The sequence below is a fragment of the Xenopus tropicalis genome, chromosome 7 (genome assembly GCF_000004195.4).
Source record: "Xenopus tropicalis strain Nigerian chromosome 7, UCB_Xtro_10.0, whole genome shotgun sequence".
In the NCBI taxonomy this organism is placed as follows: domain Eukaryota; kingdom Metazoa; phylum Chordata; class Amphibia; order Anura; family Pipidae; genus Xenopus; species Xenopus tropicalis.
The window spans coordinates 20,624,996-20,644,431 of NC_030683.2; the positions used below are offsets into that span (position 1 = coordinate 20,624,996).

Here is a 19,436-nt window from a genome sequence, read left to right on the forward strand (position 1 = left end):
GGGGATCTGAGACTTGCAGATTAAAGGGCAATATCAGCTTTTTTTTTTTTATAAAAAAACTGTAATAACACATAAAACAAGACCCCAAAACCTCCAGAAATGTGTTTAAACTTTAAATACACACGCCAAAAGATATTTGCTGTTATAAGGAACTATGACTGAATGATTTACTAGTGTTTTCCTCTGTGATGTTGTTATGAGCTAAAAGGGGCTTTAACTGAAGCAGTCTGATAACCACTGACCTATACTGCCAAAAGAGCAACAAGCTATACAACAGTCTACCTAATAATTCACTTAAAAAAAAAACAGAGTTTGCCCCTGAAGAATATACACTGTGCACATAAAAACTCCAAGTGGCTGCTAGAAATCTGCACCATTATAAGTTTGAGAAATCTCCTTATTTGGAGAATTTCCTCATGAGAAGGAAGAGCCAGAATAGCTTGTTCTCTTGCTTTCCCCCTGGAGGCTTTGCTAGAGCAAACTGTCTACAAAACTGGCAAAAATCAGACATTTAGTGCACACAAAGGGCACTGTTAGCCATACTGAGCAGCGGAGATGTTCTGCCCAGTGCAAAGCAATTTGGGAAATGTTTTGCCCAAATCATTTAACTTTATTTAGTGACACAGCAGGAAATAAATGTCAGCAATACAAGCCATATTTTTAAAGCTAAATATCTGCGTAATGATGAACTTTACATAAATCTGCAGAAATCGCAGATACTATTTTACATGGCTGAGCAGTGATTTCTCTGTATCTGGATGAGGCTAACTGAATGGCTGCAAAGAGGCTCAATCCCAGCCCTATATGAATTTATTTACCCATTTCTACTGAACTGCAAAAGCATAATATTTGGTAATTAAAGTATATATATATATATATATATATACATACATACACGCACACACAGGTATGAGACCTGTTATCGAGAATGTACGGGACCTGGGGTTTTCCGCATAAGGGATCTTTACATAATTTGGATCTTCATAACTAGTCTGCTATAAATCATTTAAGTGTTGAATAAACCCAGTAGGATTGTTTTGCCTCCAATATGGATTAATTATATCTTGGGATCAAGTACAAGGTTCTGTTTTATTATTACAGAGAAAAGGGAATCATTTAACCATTAAATAAACCCAATAGGGCTGTTCTGCCCCAATAAGGGGTAATTATATCTTAGTTGGGATCAAGTACAGGTACTGTTTTATTATTACAGAGAAAAGGGAATCATTTAACCATTAAATAAACCCAATAGGGCTGTTCTGCCCCCAATAAGGGGTAATTATATCTTAGTTGGGATCAAGTACGGGTACTGTTTTATTATTACAGAGAAAAAGGAAATCATTTTTAAAAATTAGAATAATTTGCTTATAATGGGGTCTATTTCTGTAATTCATAACTTTCTGGATGATGGGTTTCCAGATAAGTTTCCAGATAAAACGAACCCTGAATTTACATTTTCCAGGTGATAGCATAAAAATGGCATAAATTCTGGAAAATGTAAAAACTGGGGGAAAAAAAAGCTACTTGATTGCATGGGACTGGAAAAAAAAAAAAAAAAACAGAAACAAAAACAAAAACCAACAGTGTCAATCCTGGAAAGATGTTAAATCCCTGTATATTTAAAATCGGGGCCCTACTATATATTATTAAACAGCTGTCACTGTAAAATATATATATATACTTTTTCTAAGTATTATTGCATGCAAGAAAAAAAAAAAAAGAAAGTAGATTGCATTGGAATGCCCACATACATTTGGGTACTTTGTTGTAGACCCTCCACCTGTTTTTATCTGGGACATACACTAAAGAATGGCCTACGCATGGTCAGACATAGGCGATTCAACCTCTTAGAATGTAAACTGTGACACACTGGAACACTGTGTCTGGAAAACTCTAAAGGGAAGGTACATATTTCCCAGAATGCCCTATGAGACTCAGCATACGAGGAGAAGAACAGAGGCGGTGTGCAATCAGGCTGAAGTAGTTGGTACAGGGGCTGTGATTGACATCACCGGCTGTGGGAGGGGAGCTCTCTGCCAAGGAAGCAGGAAGTAGAGTGTGAAGCAATTGCTGAGGTAGGGAGATTTTGTAAAATTCCTGAGGAGAGTTGGGGCTGTTATATACGTTGTGAATAAAACAGATTGATTTTAGTTTAAAGTTACGCTGGATGTTGCTGTCTTTTTACTTTGAGAAGTTATTGCCAAGGCTACACTTGAGAGACTTCCCACAACACACAGAATTGCCCACAAATAGACAGAGATTGGTTGTCTCTTGACCAAATTGGCAGCCATTCCTCCCAAGTATGTGACTAAAGTCATCACTTCCTGAGTTACTCCCTTCACAGCTAAGATTCTCATGGGGCCCAGAATACAATGCATGGCCAACGATACTACACAGCCAAGCTATGTGATCACAAGGGTCAGATCTGCCCACCACTTCAAAACCTCTTTATCTGAAAAACCACAGGTTCTAAGCTTCTTGGATAACAGGTTCCATCAGTGTAATGTACTGTATATAAGTACAAAAAGTAAAAAAGTAAATCTACTTTTCCAAGCCATCTTATAGACACAGAGTTCGTCATATGAGGAATTACACACATTCAACTTTCCTCGCCAATCCATCATGGTTTAATGATCACCCGTCAAAGAACAGAAAGCACAAAGACAGCGAGGAAAGTGTGGGAAATCAGGTACATTCACAATTTATATATATATATATATATATATATATATATATATATTTATTTATTTAAAAAAAAATACATATTTAAAAAACAAATTTTAGAAAACTAAATCCCTAATTTCTGGGTTTTTCTGACTACGGGTTTTTCTGACTACAGGAGTACATTTTAGTAAACATAATATTTGATATTAGGAAATTACAGCAAATCATATCCAGGCACAGTGAGTCTTATAATAATTTTTCACCTGCAATAACGTTTCCCCTTCAAATGAGCAATGAATGTTTGAAACTTACCTCCGGGAAAAACTCTTGGGGAAATTTCTCCTTTTCTAGCATCGGAGTACTTTCTAGTGTGTCAGAGTAGATCTCTTTGCCAGTAACCTTTCTGTACTTTTTTGCTAGAAGAAGCACATATTAGAAAAAAATGTTACATGGTACAGGTCATATCCACTGCAGAGTTACACTCGTCTCCAACAACTGGGTTTTTTAAAACCCATATATATACCCTTATATATACCTTTATTGTGTTAATAACTTTAATGGTTCTAAACCACATGCTGTTAATCTAGAGCAGAGACCTGCAACTGATGCCTTCTAGTTGCTACAATTCCCAGCATTCTCCAGCTGCTGCTAGCTGGCACATGTAGCTAGATTTTCAGATAGGTGTGACAATTTGGCAGAAAGAGTACAACCCTAACAGGCGCAAACCTAGCATTCATTGCTTAATACATCTCTGAGGATTCACATAAGTTGTCATATAAATAACTATCGAATCAGTCCTGAGCTTTAGGATGATTGATTTATGGCACCGAGCAGTAACTCTGTGTAGCAATAGCAGGTGTTCAAACCAGGTTTGATTAAATAAGGCAACTATGGTAAATAAAAAAAAAACTACTGATTAACTAATAGTCATTTAACAGCTTATATCTATTATATATTTTTAATTTAATTATATCAAACATGTACCAAAAATATAGTATAATTTTTTTTAAAAAGCTATTAAAATAAAGATATGTCTATATAAAGATTAAAATAAAGATTTCTGCCTCCCATTTAAAAATATTTAGATATTCCCTAAATAAAGCCTGGTCTCACCCTGTTATTATTTTTGGTGTTACAAATAATGCTTTTAAGCATAAAAAGAATGAATAAAAATATAACTGTTGGGGTAACAATCCTAATTGTTAGCATTATTATCTCCCCAAATGATATTGGGGGGGCTATGAGAGGTAACAATTAAGGCAGTCTTAAACTGTTTTGGGTTACAGCATTGAAAAAGGGAGGTAAGGTTTGACTACAGAGGAAAACAGGTTGCCTTAACACCACAATAGGTAGGGGAAACACAGCACAAAGAAAATAATTACTAATATTTCTATAAGCCATATTTCCACCCTTCTAGCTACTCCTGGCCAACTAATCTACATTTCAGTTGCTAGGTTGGTGCAGGGTGGATTGGTGAGTACATGGAGATTAAGTGATTGTCTTTATTTTGGTATAGAGTCCCCAGTGAGTAAAGTTGGCACTAACCCACCATTGAATAGAGAGTCAGTAGCACTGAAAGGCATGTATGTTGGGATGTTTGCAAGTGTCACAATCTGTGTGTGGCAGTTACAAAGGAACTAAGCTCTTCATAAACATAGTACTTATGTCAATATTATGCACCCTCAAAACTCTGTATTAGGTCAATATTTATCGAGTAACATTAAGTTAGGCAGCACCACTCAAGTCAGGATAAAGTCAACAAAGTGCTACATTGCAGTAAAGTAAATATGCCTCTCAATATCAGAGCTTTTAATGACCTTCCCAAGGAGTAAAGAAGTGACACTGCCAGCAATGGAACAAAACTCCTACCTAACACACAGTGTGGGCTAGCAACATATTAAGATACATTGCTTTAATTAGAGAAAATTTATAGCTGTCTCAATTTGCTTTATAAGGCGTATAAAAGGTGCCCCATACATCATAGATTTAATTCACAGTCCTCTTGATTGGGGACATTAACATTTTATTCTGAGAGCCTATTAAGAGTATTTAAAATTGCAAGACAGAATTAGAGCGCAGGGCGACCTCTCATTAAAATCCTACATCGTTTCACGGTGAAATTGTAGAATGTTTTTGCCCAGAAATACAATAAAACGGTAATGGATATTTAATACTGTAGCTAATTTTTCCTATCGGCATTTCGCATGATGGAAAACACATGCAGCAGATCTAAAAGAGATGGATGTGGTAGCTCCTTCCATTGCAACACCTGAAGGAACGTCACTCAAATGTTTTACAGCAGTGAGACCCCTATACCCCCAATTACAAGAATAGAGATAATTGGGCTTTCTGCTGATACAGAGGGAAAAAAAAGTTAATGAAACTGTATGAAATGATCCAATTAGTTCATTTCATTGGATTGCAACTCAGTAAGGGTTGCAAATGTCTTGAGGGAATGTTAGACGTTAATACAGTAGGTGACAGAAAAATAAATATTTGTATTTATACAATGAACATAATTCAAAGTCACATATCTTTTCAGAGGCCTTAAAAAAACTTTGCTTTGCTTTTAGTACCTTCTAGGTAAGCCACTAGGCCTGACTCAAACAGAGGATATGGCAATTACCCTTAAGGAGGCCACACACAGGCAGATTTCAGCTGCCCATTCGAGTTCTTTAAACTGATTTGATTCAACAGCTTATCTGCCTATGTTTGGGTACCCCCAACAGACCTACCTGACTGACATCTTCGATTCTCGATTGGCAGTTTTGATTTTCCCTCAGATCAGGGACTGCATCGGCTAGTTGATGCAGTCTTTGGAATGACAGCGCCTATGCCCGCTGCATTGATAGTTTGGCCTGGCCAACGTAGCAGATCATAATGTATATGGCCACCCTTTAGGCTGTTCTGTATCAAAAGGCCTGATGCAAACAGAAGTTCTAGCAATTAACTAACCTTAGTTTGTTCTGTACCACTAGGCCTAACTGGAGTAGAAGATCTATCTGTTAACCTTGGGATATTCTGTACCACTAGGCCTGACTGGAGCAGAAGATCTATCTGTTAACCTTGGGATATTCTGTACCACTAGGCCTGACTGGAGCAGAAGATCTATCTGTTAAACTTGGGATATTCTGTACCACTAGGCCTGACTGGAGCAGAAGATCTATCTGTTAACCTTGGGATATTCTGTACCACTAGGCCTGACTGGAGCAGAAGATCTATCTGTTAACCTTGGGATATTCTGTACCACTAGGCCTGACTGGAGCAGAAGATCTATCTGTTAACCTTGGGATATTCTGTACCACTAGGCCTGACTGGAGCAGAAGATCTATCTGTTAACCTTGGGATATTCTGTACCACTAGGCCTGACTGGAGCAGAAGATCTATCTGTTAACCTTGGGATATTCTGTACCACTAGGCCTGACTGGAGCAGAAGATCTATCTGTTAACCTTGGGATATTCTGTACCACTAGGCCTGACTGGAGCAGAAGATCTATCTGTTAACCTTGGGATATTCTGTACCACTAGGCCTGACTGGAGCAGAAGATCTATCTGTTAACCTTGGGATATTCTGTACCACTAGGCCTGACTGGAGCAGAAGATCTATCTGTTAACCTTGGGATATTCTGTACCACTAGGCCTGACTGGAGCAGAAGATCTATCTGTTAACCTTGGGATATTCTGTACCACTAGGCCTGACTGGAGCAGAAAATCTATCTAAACAGAAGACCTAGCTTGTAACACTCTTAAATTTGTGTAGTTCTTGGAGCCAATAAAAGTACCAGCTTCATAATGCACACGAGTGCCACATGCCTTGATTTTAATAGGAATAACCTACAGGTACAAATACACAGAACAAAAATCCTTCCTAAAACTTTGCTCTCATCCTTTCAACACTTGAAACATAGTTTATGTTTTTAAATTCACATTTAATTTGATATATTTCATACATTTAAGCAAACAGTTTCTGGCAGTTTACCTTTGAAGTCATACTGATAAACGTTCTTTAGAGACTCATGAAGAAAGTAAAAGCTTCCCAGTGCCTGAAGGAATAAAAAAAAAAAAAAAAAGGAAACAATCAATAACATTTACAAGAAGACCTGCTTTTTCATTACTAAACATACAGTTAGTTTTACAAATGTTTAGTGTACTTAAATAGAAACCTCTGTTTTTGAACCATAATTCGAATATTGGGAGTTTTAGCGCAAAAAAATTTGAATTAAAGTGAGTATTCTTGAGCAAGCCTTGTCTGACAGCCCCAGGCATTTGGAAAGCAGCAAAAACGGGAAAAGGGAAACAAAGCTTTATAGTGTATTCAGTAAATGTAATCGTAAATATGTTGAGTTAAAAAGGTCACAAATTGATACTTGAAGCGATAAATTCAGTTGGAATTGTTATTCAGAGATATAATCTATCATGTACCTATATAAAGTTCATATTTACCACATGCTAAAACGATATTAAACAGAGTGCACTGATTAGATACAACAGGGAGACATTTCCTAAATCAGTACTCATAATAATACTTATAAAGGAAGAAAGAAAATACTCAAGATCTGGACAAAGGTTACTAGCCCCAAAAAGGACTTTGCTCCGGCCCTGCCTGTAGGCTTTATAGCGCAATAATAACAAATACTCCACGCCCCAAGTCATATCGCTGCATGTAAATACCTCAACATTGATATCAAACACTATGACTTGCGTCTATGTGTAAGTGCTTGGACAGTGCGCGATAACACGGCCCAATATGGGTCATATCCAAAGGAGGGTTTTGTAATTGACTCAATAATTTGATTATGAACCTGATTAAGAACCAAGAAGCAGTGTAGAGGCTGCAGCATCATGTGACTGGTTAGATTCCCAAGGGACAGTTAAACTTTAAAGATAAAAAAAACAAAAAACTTTTTTTGAATGAATTTTCCACTAAATCTTGGATGTTTCTGAACAGAACCCTTTAGCAGTAAAGGCTTTGCGCTGTACTCCATAGCAAAGGAGTGACAGATGTCCCGCTGGCAGCACGTAGATTTGGCTCAGTGATCGCTGCATTATTTATCACAAGCTGCACATCTACAGATTAAACATTTGCTGATTTGTCAAAAGCATAAACATGAGGTCCTGCCCATCTCCTTGACATATTAGTTCATCCAAGAGAAAACACTGTCACGCATTTAACTGATGAGTACGCATCCCTGTGACCCAAGCGCGCAGCCTCACTTTTGTTCTCGCCCCATGCCATTTTCCTTGAGCCGCGCCACACAACTAGATCCAGAAAGCAGCAAAGGAGGATTCACACAATGCAATGAAAGGGAATGGTTACTACAACTCAACAATTCCAACTCTTACAGAACATGAGAGGATAATATACTGGCATTATAGGATATTTGTGCCCATTTAAATACAGAGGAACCATGGAAAAGTCAGATATGTGTTTATGGATGTATTCAGTAGAAATATTACTTTCTAAAACACAGGAACCGCAAATAACCTGTAAAATACATCTTTATAAGTAGTGATTAGTACTAATCTGTGTTATAAGCATAATTATACAAGGGTGGGATCCGTTATCTGGAAACCCATTATCCAGTTCCATTTTACAGAGACCCATTTCCCATGTCTCTATGTTATAAAATAATTAACATTTTTAAAAATGATTTTCTTTTTCCTCTGTAATAATATACGGTACTTTGTACTTGGTCCCAATTAAAATATAATGAATCCTTATTGGAGACAAAACAATCCTACTGGGTTTATTTAATGTTAAAATTAATTTTTGTAAATTTAAAGCAGGGTGATGCAAATGAAAGAAAGACCCCTTATCTGGAAACCCCCAGGTCCCGAACATTTTTTCCACGACCTGTGGTTCCTTATATTCACTTTACATTTTCCCAGAATTTTTTCCTGGAATTCACACCGTTCTACTGTATAAGAAGCTAATGCCACCCAGTCAGTATTTGACCGGCCAAGGTGGCATTACAAAATTATTGGCAATATATGTACCAGTAAGCATGGCAACCCTACCCATAATCCCTCCCTTCCCTAACTCTTGTCGCAGCAGATCACCTCCTCTTATATAGAAGCCAGCCTCTGCTCTGCCCTGCCCACCTACCAGTTTCCCCACCCCCAACCACCCCCAACCTTGCCTAGCTTGCCCATTTCCCCACCCCCAAGTGATTTTCCTGCCCGTCCCCAACCTAAAGGCTGGTATTAATAGCAAACAAAGGTGGCAACCCTGGAAGATGCAGGCCACTTCAGTCTGAAAATAGAGAAAATACAATTCAGGGGTCAGTTGAGCACCACCAGTGTCAACATTTTAGGCCAGGTGCCTCGGGGCTACAAGTGCGGCCCCCATACAAATAGCCCAGCAGACAATTTCCAATAGTTGAAACAGAAGACCTTTTTGCATGGAGGCAACATTTACTCTGGCAAACAGGTCTATACAAAGAATCAATTTCTGCTTATTTTTTGCACAGAGACTCAAGTCTGCCTATGAGAGTAAAGACAATACACAGAAACCGTCGAAACATTTTTCCGAGTCTTTTTTTTTTTTTTTAAACAAGGCATATTGACAATATGCTTGAAAATAGCAAAATTTCCACCGAGGGCTGCTCAGACAACCTGGGCAAATTTGCTTCTGTGTCGAGCAAACAGCGAACGCATTACCTCAGGCGTGGAGATCACGCTAATATCATATTCTGAATATTAAAATAAATATATGTCAAAGCGATTGCCCATAATGACACCACAACAGTCATTCATGTAGTCATAAAATCCATAATTAGCTCAAATGAATATTGAAAGTTAAAGTTCAACCAAACTTTTGAAATGTTTAACCTGCGCTATCGATACAGTTCAGCAAATGCATTTGTTAATGTACGGGCCATATTTGGAATATTAATCAGCTCCGTTCAGGCCTGGCAGGAAGTACTTATCTCCTACCAATCCCTTTAACCCAAGTCTATGTCAACAATATTTTTGTCACGTTTGACGTTATTGATTGCTTGCCCGTTGTCTTAAAAACCATGGAAAAAATATTTGACAAGGCAAACTGTCAAGAACGCATATTAATCTCCCATTAGAAGAGATGCAAGTCTATTACATGTCAAGGCTTACGTGGGGAACATGTATCGGCAACGAATTTTGCAGAAATGGTGTATTTACATCGGTAGATAACGGCCGAACAAAACACACAGACGTTTTCTCAAATAGATCTCATTGGCACTGGCTTTTGGATTTTTTCCACTGAAGCTTTTTAAAGTAAAAGGATATGTAAACTTATTTCTTCAGTGGGGTCAACGACCCGAGTGGGGCTCACTTATTAAAGAACATGTAGACCCCCCCAAAAAAATCAGTGAACAGCCTCACTGAAATCTTTAAATACCTGCCGCTCTGAGTTGTAAAAGACTTATATTAAGTCGGCAGCATCCCCTTAATCACACAGGATTCTTTCTCTTCCTCTAACTTACTTGGCCCCCTCCCTTAAGAATTTGCTTTGGCTGTTGGCTACTGAGCATGCTCAGTGGAGCATGGAGTTGGGTGAAGATGCTTTTTCCATAAAGGGTTGAGATAGGCCTTGAACTTTGCTGTGATGTCTATTAAGCCTTAGAGATACAATACAGGCATTTACTTGTACAGGTATGGGATCCATTATCCGGAAACCCATTATCCAGGAAGTTCTGAATTATGGGAAAGTCATCTCCCATAGACCCCATTATAAGCAAATAATTCTAACTTTTAAAAATTGTTTCCTTTATTTCATTTTTCTCTGTAACAATATAACAGTACCTTGTACTTGATCCCAACTAAGATATAATTAATCCTAATTAGAGGCAAACAGTCCTATTGGGTTTCAATTAATGTTTAAATGATTTTTAATTAAACTATATCGAAAGATCTAAATTATGGAAAGATCCCATATCCGGAAAACCCCAGGTCCCGAGCATTCTGGATAACGGGTTTAATACCTGTACTATATTATGCTATATATCCTATTTAGATGCAGCCAGCAGCACACACAATAACAAGGGACAGACAGACATACTGCTATCAGTAGTAATCACATTCACAAATGTGAATTGGAAAAACTCAATTTACTGTATTTATAATTATAAATGCCTCAATATACGGTACTGTATATACAGAATATAAATGTCACAATATACTGTATATATAGAATATAAATGGCACACTATACTGTATATATAGAATATAAATGGCACACTATACTGTATATATAAAATATAAATGGCACACTATACTGTATATATAAAATATAAATGGCACACTATACTGTATAAATAGAATATAAATGGCACACTATACTGTATATATAAAATATAAATGGCACACTATACTGTATATATAAAATATAAATGGCACACTATACTGTATATATAGAATATAAATGGCACACTATACTGTATATATAGAATATAAATGGCACACTATACTGTATATATAGAATATAAATGGCACACTATACTGTATATATAAAATATAAATGGCACACTATACTGTATAAATAGAATATAAATGGCACACTATACTGTATATATAGAATATAAATGGCACACTATACTGTATATATAAAATATAAATGGCACACTATACTGTATAAATAGAATATAAATGGCACACTATCCTGTATATATAGAATATAAATGGCACACTATACTGTATATACAGAATATAAATGTCACAATATACTGTATATATAGAATATAAATGGCACACTATACTGTATATATAGAATATAAATGGCACACTATACTGTATATATAAAATATAAATGGCACACTATACTGTATAAATAGAATATAAATGGCACACTATACTGTATATATAGAATATAAATGGCACACTATACTGTATATATAGAATATAAATAGCACACTATACTGTATATATAGAATATAAATGGCACACTATACTGTATATATAGAATAGAAATGTCACACTATACTGTATATATAGAATATAAATGTCACACTATACTGTATATATAGAATATAAATGGCACACTATACTGTATATATAGAATATAAATGGCACACTATACTGTATATATAGAATATAAATGTCACACTATACTGTATATATAGAATATAAATGTGACAATATACTGTATATATAGAATATAAATGGCACAATATACTGTATATATAGAATATAAATGGCACACTATACTGTATATACAGAATATAAATGTCACAATATATTGTATATACAGAATATAAATGTCACAATATACTGTATATATAGAATATAAATGGCACACTATACTGTATATATAGAATATAAATGGCACACTATACTGTATATATAGAATATAAATGGCACACTCTACTGTATATATAGAATATAAATGGCACACTATACTGTATATATAGAATATAAATGGCACAATATACTGTATATATAGAATATAAATGTCACACTATACTGTATATATAGAATATAAATGTCACACTATACTGTATATATAGAATATAAATGTGACAATATACTGTATATATAGAATATAAATGGCACACTCTACTGTATATATAGAATATAAATGGCACACTATACTGTATATATAGAATATAAATGGCACACTATACTGTATATATAGAATATAAATGGCACACTATACTGTATATATAGAATATAAATGTCACACTATACTGTATATATAGAATATAAATGTGACAATATACTGTATATATAGAATATAAATGGCACAATATACTGTATATATAGAATATAAATGGCACACTATACTGTATATACAGAATATAAATGTCACAATATATTGTATATACAGAATATAAATGTCACACTCTACTGTATATATAGAATATAAATGGCACACTATACTGTATATATAGAATATAAATGGCACACTATACTGTATATACAGAATATAAATGTCACACTATACTGTATATATAGAATATAAATGGCACAATATACTGTATATATAGAATATAAATGGCACAATATACTGTATATATAGAATATAAATGTCACAATATACTGTATATATAGAATATAAATGGCATTTTAAAAAACTGATTAGTAACTATTAATGCCCATTGCATGACAGCTCAGAAAAGTAGTCAGCCAGATCAGCAGGGAACAGGGGGCGGGGCTTAGGGAACTGTTCCAAACCATATTATTACATAAATAATATGAAATGAAAGGGTGCATATTCTTTAATTGATGTATATTGCAAAATTGCTTAAAAATTAACTTTCCTTTTCAAAAAGCTTAAGTTGTGTGTGGGTGGAGTTTACTTTAGTATGTTAGAGAATGGCTAATTTTAAGCAATTTTTGAATTGATCTTTATTGTTTATTTTTTCTAGTTTTTTAATTATATTCCTTAAGGGGAGCTCTGACACCAGCAGCCTGAAAACTATTGCTCTGTGAGGCTACAATTTTACTGTTAATGTTAAAATTATTTTTTATAACTTCTTTTTCTATTCCGGTCCTCTCCTATTTATATACCAGTCAAACCACTCCCTGGCTGCTAAGGTAATTTGGACCCTAGCAACCAGATAGCTGCTGAAACTGCAATCTGGAGAGCTGCTGAACAAAAATTGAAATAATCAAAAAACTACAAATAATAAAAGAAGTTGATGAAGAAGTTGATGAAGACCAACTGCAAGTTGTCTCAGGATATTACTCTCTACATCACATTAAAAGTTAACTCAAAGGTGAACAGGTAACTGATTTACTACCCCAAAACATTCACACGGATCTTTTTAATGTAAATGACTGCAGATAAATCACATCATGTGACTTAAAGTAAACTGCACGACCTGAGCCTCCATTATAAGCAACTGTATTGACACTCTTTGCTTGAGACACACATTTACTGATCAATAAGAAGTGTGCAAACTATTTCATGCCTATCAACAGATAGTTGCGCAGATTGAACTAAAGTGCACCCAGCCCTCCACAAACACCCTCAAGTAATCGGTGCCATGACGCAAACCTATAATAAAACATTCTTGCCAATCCAAACAGAAAATGGATCCACCCTTTATATTCACCCAATGGCACAGAGCTCATACGTGTAACTGGCAGCTATGGGAGGTTACTCTCAAGTAGACTGCACCCAACATTGGTCCAGAATTCAGTCCCTAAAGGTGGCCATACACAGGCCAATTCTAGATGCCGGCATCGGTCCTTTAGATCGATTTGGTAGCTTATGTGTCCATGTATGGGCACCAACGACCAGGCCTCCCCGACCAACATCTGGCCTGAAATGGCCAAGATCTCGATTGGGCAGGTTTGATTCTTCCGTCGGATTGGGGACTGCATCGACTTGTTGATGTGATCCCCGAACCGCCAGCGCCTATACCCACTGTTCTAATTCGATCGTTTGGCCACCCGTAGGTGGGGATATCGGGAGAAGATCTGCTTGCTTGGTGACCTCACCAAGTGAGCAGATATTAGTGTGTATGACCACCTTAAGTTTCAATACACCTCTTGCAGTATATGTGCACCAGTACCTTGAACCACATGACTGTGCATATACAACACCCTAGTGAAACAGGATGGTATCAGATTAACAATAATAATAATTAGGTGCATTTATGATTAGGAGGCAGCATTATGATTATACACAACAATTACTAGACAATGACTTTGTCCCCAGAAGCCCAACCCTAGAGAAAGTTCTACCTCTCCATTGAGTCTACGGCAGTCAATAAGATAAAACACGCATTTACTAACCCACTAATAAATTGTTGCTCAACAATGGCTATTGGTTTTTGAATTTAGTTTTGTCAGCGCACCAGGGAGTGTGGATAACCTCTCCACGACAGCTCTATTAAGGCCCATTGTGCCCGAGGTGATAGAGTTACCACTATTAATTGGCAATGTAAAAGTATATATTTGTTAACTATGTTCATAGCTCACTTAATCAACACTTCCTGAACCGAGACCAAATACCTATTACTCATTAGATGTGGAGAAACTGCCCGTGCACACAAATCAACTGTCATTAAAATATATTCCATCACTTTTTATTTGCAAACAAATTAGGTGACTGGCAATTTATCATTTCCTGAATTAGACTTATCAGCAGAAGTACATATCATTAAATGCCTGTTGTGAAGCTGGCTCTCACTCCTTAGCCTTCTGCCACGCTGGCTTTCAGGTAACCATTGTCCGCCCCTATCACCTCCATCAGTTTATGAGATAATTAGCTAAATTAAATTATGGGGGCAAAAGGAAAATATTAGGGGAAGGATTAGGAAAGAATGGGTATTTCCAGCAAAACTGTCAATATATTCTGGCATTTGCAAAGCAACGTAAGCAGCTCGTAGGGCTGGGGAGTCATTAATCTTATCTTAGCCGGTCATTTAACAGCATTAACACACCAGAATAACAAGGTGGCAAGGTATAAATAAGTGTATAATCTCTTGAATGAATTGCTGTACAAGCATTACACAACTACATGACGAACTGGAGGCCCACAGGCCGGATGTGGCTCTCCAAAGGATTTTCATAGCCCCCCTGACGGCCCAGAGGCTCCATAGATTTCATTGTATGACATCATCATTTCAATTTAAAAGGAACTCCACCCAAATACAACTTAAGCTTTTTGAAATGTAAACAAGCAACTTTGCATATACCTGTACATCAATTAAAAAATATGCAGCCTTTTCATGATTTTTAATGTGATAATATGGTTTGGAACAGTTCCCTAAGCCCCGCCCCCTGTTCCCCTGCTGATCTGGCTGGCTACTTTTAAAAAAAATGTAACACTAGTCAACTGTCCTCAGCCTGCCTTCAGCCTGCATCCTCCCAATCCCACAATTCCCTGCACATGTGATGTCAATAAGGAAAGGAACATCCCAGTGCAATGCATTGTGGGTTATGTAGTTCCTGCATGCTGTCTGTAAGCTGTGGAGAAGTTGTTACAATAATTGTTTTAGTCCCTCCTCCCCTGCCAGGATTTCAAATGATGCAGAAAGAGAAGAACTGTTTTGCCACTGGATTTCAGCATATAAAAATTGTATTTATTCCTACGTTTTGAAGGAACAGATTACAGTGAGAGACATATTAGGGGTTTCTGTGATGTGTGGGGTACAGAAGCTGTAATTCCACTTTAATCTGGCCCTCAACCATGCTATATGAGAAATAATCAGAAAGCGCTGACATAGGGGTTATGTCACATGGGGAAAAGTAGGTCTTGGTTACAGAACCATAATAACCACCAATCAGACACATTTCTTTGGTTATTTTAAAGGAGTATTAGGGTATTAAGTTACATTTAGTATGTTTTAGCATGTTCCATTTTAGCTACTTTTCAGCTTGTCTTCATTTCCAACTTGAAGTATAAAATGTACTGACCCTAGTATGGAAATTCGATTCTTCCTTGAACCTTGAGAATTGCTTTAATCTAATTAACTTAAGGAATAAAATATAAAGACCAACTGCAAACTGTCTCACAATATCAATGCCTAGATCATACTAAGAGTTAATTTAATGGTAAACTACCCCTTTGTTCATTATGAGTTCAGTTCATTCCTTGTGTTGCACATACTTTTTGCCCATTGTTTTAATTTGAAATTTATTGTGCTAAACAGGATAAACAGAATTAAACAGAAGCTACTGCATATTTGGTTCTTATGAGGTGGATAATTACATAACCAGCACACAGATCATTTCCATTCACAATAGAATTCTGTGTATCTGCAAGCCACAACAGTCACAACAAAGGGTGAATGGGGGATGTTTATAGAGAGCTCATTATCTATATTAACTAAGCTAATTAATGGTAAAATAGTGAGTGTGAAAGCAAAATATTGCTCCAATACTCAGCCTATACATGCCAATGCCCCAACGCCCGCTATGTGGGATGGTGACATGGTTTTTTCACATAACAGTAAAAAGAACAATGGTACCGAGCTATGAACCCATGTATCAAACCCCGCTGCTTAGACATGGTGTGTGCAACAAACAAACCCTTTAAAACATTTATTGTTTATATAATTTAGAGCCAATCCGTAAAACACTCCTATAAGGTATTCCCATCAGCGCAGCAAATGGAATCCTTATTTCATGCCCTGAGCTTTTACTTGGCCTCGTGCACAGAAGGATTTTCTACTTCATTGAACCACTAATGTTCCCAGGAATGTCCACTGTCAGTAGCTTCACGCTTTGTGAAAACCCTTCTACAGATGCATAATATATCTGAAAGTGAGAGAACAACTACGAGTACAGAGATTTATTTTGCAGGTTTAAGATGGTTATGGGGAGGGCAAGTTAAGGCGAAAACAGTACAAGGTTTTTTGGACACACAGTTCATAATAGGAATTTATTGTTTTGTGATGAACCCAAGTAATTAAATTTGTTTCTATTACAGCAACTTGGGTCTGAGATATATAGTGAATAAAACACTCCCTTTTGAAAATATAAAGGGTTCCATGACAGCTATATAGGAACATTCATACAGGGGAAAATGTAGGATCAGTCTCAGTATTAACACCAGGAACCCATAAAACCCATCTCTGCTTTGAACCAAGTGGCCACTAGGGGCTACTAGACTTCAGACAAAGCTAAAGAGACAAGGAACTCTGAATAATGTGATGGGAAATATCAACCCAGGGAATGTGTTGGGAGTGTTTCTTATGCACAGTATCAAGAATTTTATCAGTTTCGGACTGGCCCACCAGGATATCAGGAAAACTTCTGGTGGACCCAGGTGTCAGTGGGCCATTTTGCTTCTAACTATTTGGCCAATTGCATGGTCATTCCCTATTTCTGTATGGAAAAAACAGATGGAAGGAAAGAGAAAAGAGACTTGTACAGGTCCTTTTCAAAAAATAAGCATATTGTGATAAAGTTCATTATTTTCTGTAATGTACTGATAAACATTAGACTTTCATATATTTTAGATTCATTACACACAACTGAAGTAGTTCAAGCCTTTTCTTGTTTTAATATTGATGATTGTGGCATACAGCTCATGAAAACCCAAAATTCCTATCTCAAAAAATTAGCATATTTCATCCGCCCAATAAAAGAAAAGTGTTTTTAATACAAAAAAAGTCAACCTTCAAATAATTATGTTCAGTTATGCACTCAATACTTGGTCGGGAATCCTTTTGCAGAAATGACTGCTTCAATGTGGCGTGGCATGGAGGCAATCAGCCTGTGGCACTGCTCAGGTGTTATGGAGGCCCAGGATGCTTCAATAGCGGCCTTAAGCTCATCCAGAGTGTTGGGTCTTGTGTCTCTCAACTTTCTCTTCACAATATCCTACAGATTCTCTATGGGGTTTAGGTCAGGAGAGTTGGCAGGCCAATTGAGCACAGTAATACCATGGGCAGTAAACCATTTACCAGTGGTTTTGGCACTGTGAGCAGGTGCCAGGTCATGCTGAAAAATGAAATCTTCATCTCCATAAAGCTTTTCAGCAGATGGAAGCATGAAGTGCTCCAAAATCTCCTGATAGCTAGCTGCATTGACCCTGCCCTTGATAAAACACAGTGGACCAACACCAGCAGCTGACATGGCACCCCAGACCATCACTGACTGTGGGTACTTGACACTGGACTTCAGGCATTTTGGCATTTCCCTCTCCCCAGTCTTCCTCCAGACTCTGGCACATTGATTTCCGAATGACATACTTTGGACCACTGAGCAACAGTCCAGTGCTGCTTCTCTGTAGCCCAGGTCAGGCACTTCTGCCGCTGTTTCTGGTTCAAAAGTGGCTTGACCTGGGGAATGCGGCACCTGTAGCCCATTTCCTGCACACGCCTGTACACGGTGGCTCTGGATGTTTCTACTCCAGACTCAGTCCACTGCTTCCGCAGGTCCCCCAAGGTCAGGAATCGGTCCTTCTCCACAATCTTCCTCAGGGCCCAGTCACCTCTTCTCGTTGTGCAGCGTTTTCTGCCACACTTTTTCCTTCCCACAGACTTCCCACTGAGGTGCCTTGATACAGCACTCTGGGAACAGCCTATTTGTTCAGAAATTTCTTTTTGTGTCTTACCCTCTTGCTTGAGGGTGTCAATGATGGCCTTCTGGACAGCAGTCAGGTCGGCAGTCTTACCCATGATTGCGGTTTTGAGTAATGAACCAGGCTGGGAGTTTTTAAAAGCCTCAGGAATCTTTTGCAGGTTTTTAGAGTTAATTAGTTGATTCAGATGATTAGGTTAATAGCTCGTTTAGAGAACCTTTTCATGATATGCTAATTTTTTGAGATAGGAATTTTGGGTTTTCATGAGCTGTATGCCACAATCATCAATATTAAAACAAGAAAAGGCTTGAACTACTTCAGTTGTGTGTAATGAATCTAAAATATATGAAAGTCTAATGTTTATCAGTACATTACAGAAAATAATGAACTTTATCACAATATGCTAATTTTTTGAAAAGGACCTGTATAATAAAGAGGTTGTGGGAGGAGAGGAGGAATAATAGTTTAGAAAGTAGGCCCATGGGCCAAGGTTTTCTAGTGGGCCCCTGGCATCTCAGTCCAACACTGGAGGGGGTAGAATATTAGCTCTTCCTTTTTTATGACAGCTACCTGTAGATGGATAGAAGTATATAGATACAAAATGAGTAGATGAAAACTAGAGAAATATCAATGGGTGAGCTCAATGAAAGGATGTCCCTTGTACGCCCCTTAACAATCCTATACATGTGAACAGAAATGTCCTTCTATTTAAGATAATTATGCCCCAGTAACAGTGGATAGACAGAAGGAGAGACAGATAAACAACATACATAAAAAGGACTGGATAAGCGGAATAGATAAATACATAGCCGGA

General features: G+C 37.1%; 1 protein-coding gene across 4 annotated transcripts in view; it reads right to left on the bottom strand.

Annotated features, from left to right (window-relative positions):
• Positions 1 to 19,436, bottom strand: part of inpp5a.1 (inositol polyphosphate-5-phosphatase A) — a 276,218-nt gene that overhangs the window by 109,707 nt on the left and 147,075 nt on the right. For all 4 annotated transcript variants that reach the window (XM_031905069.1, XM_031905070.1, XM_031905071.1 and 1 more), the window contains 2 exon segments: positions 6,644 to 6,707; positions 2,977 to 3,080 (listed from right to left, as the gene is read on the bottom strand). In XM_031905069.1, the coding sequence (XP_031760929.1) occupies positions 2,977 to 3,080; positions 6,644 to 6,707 (168 nt within the window).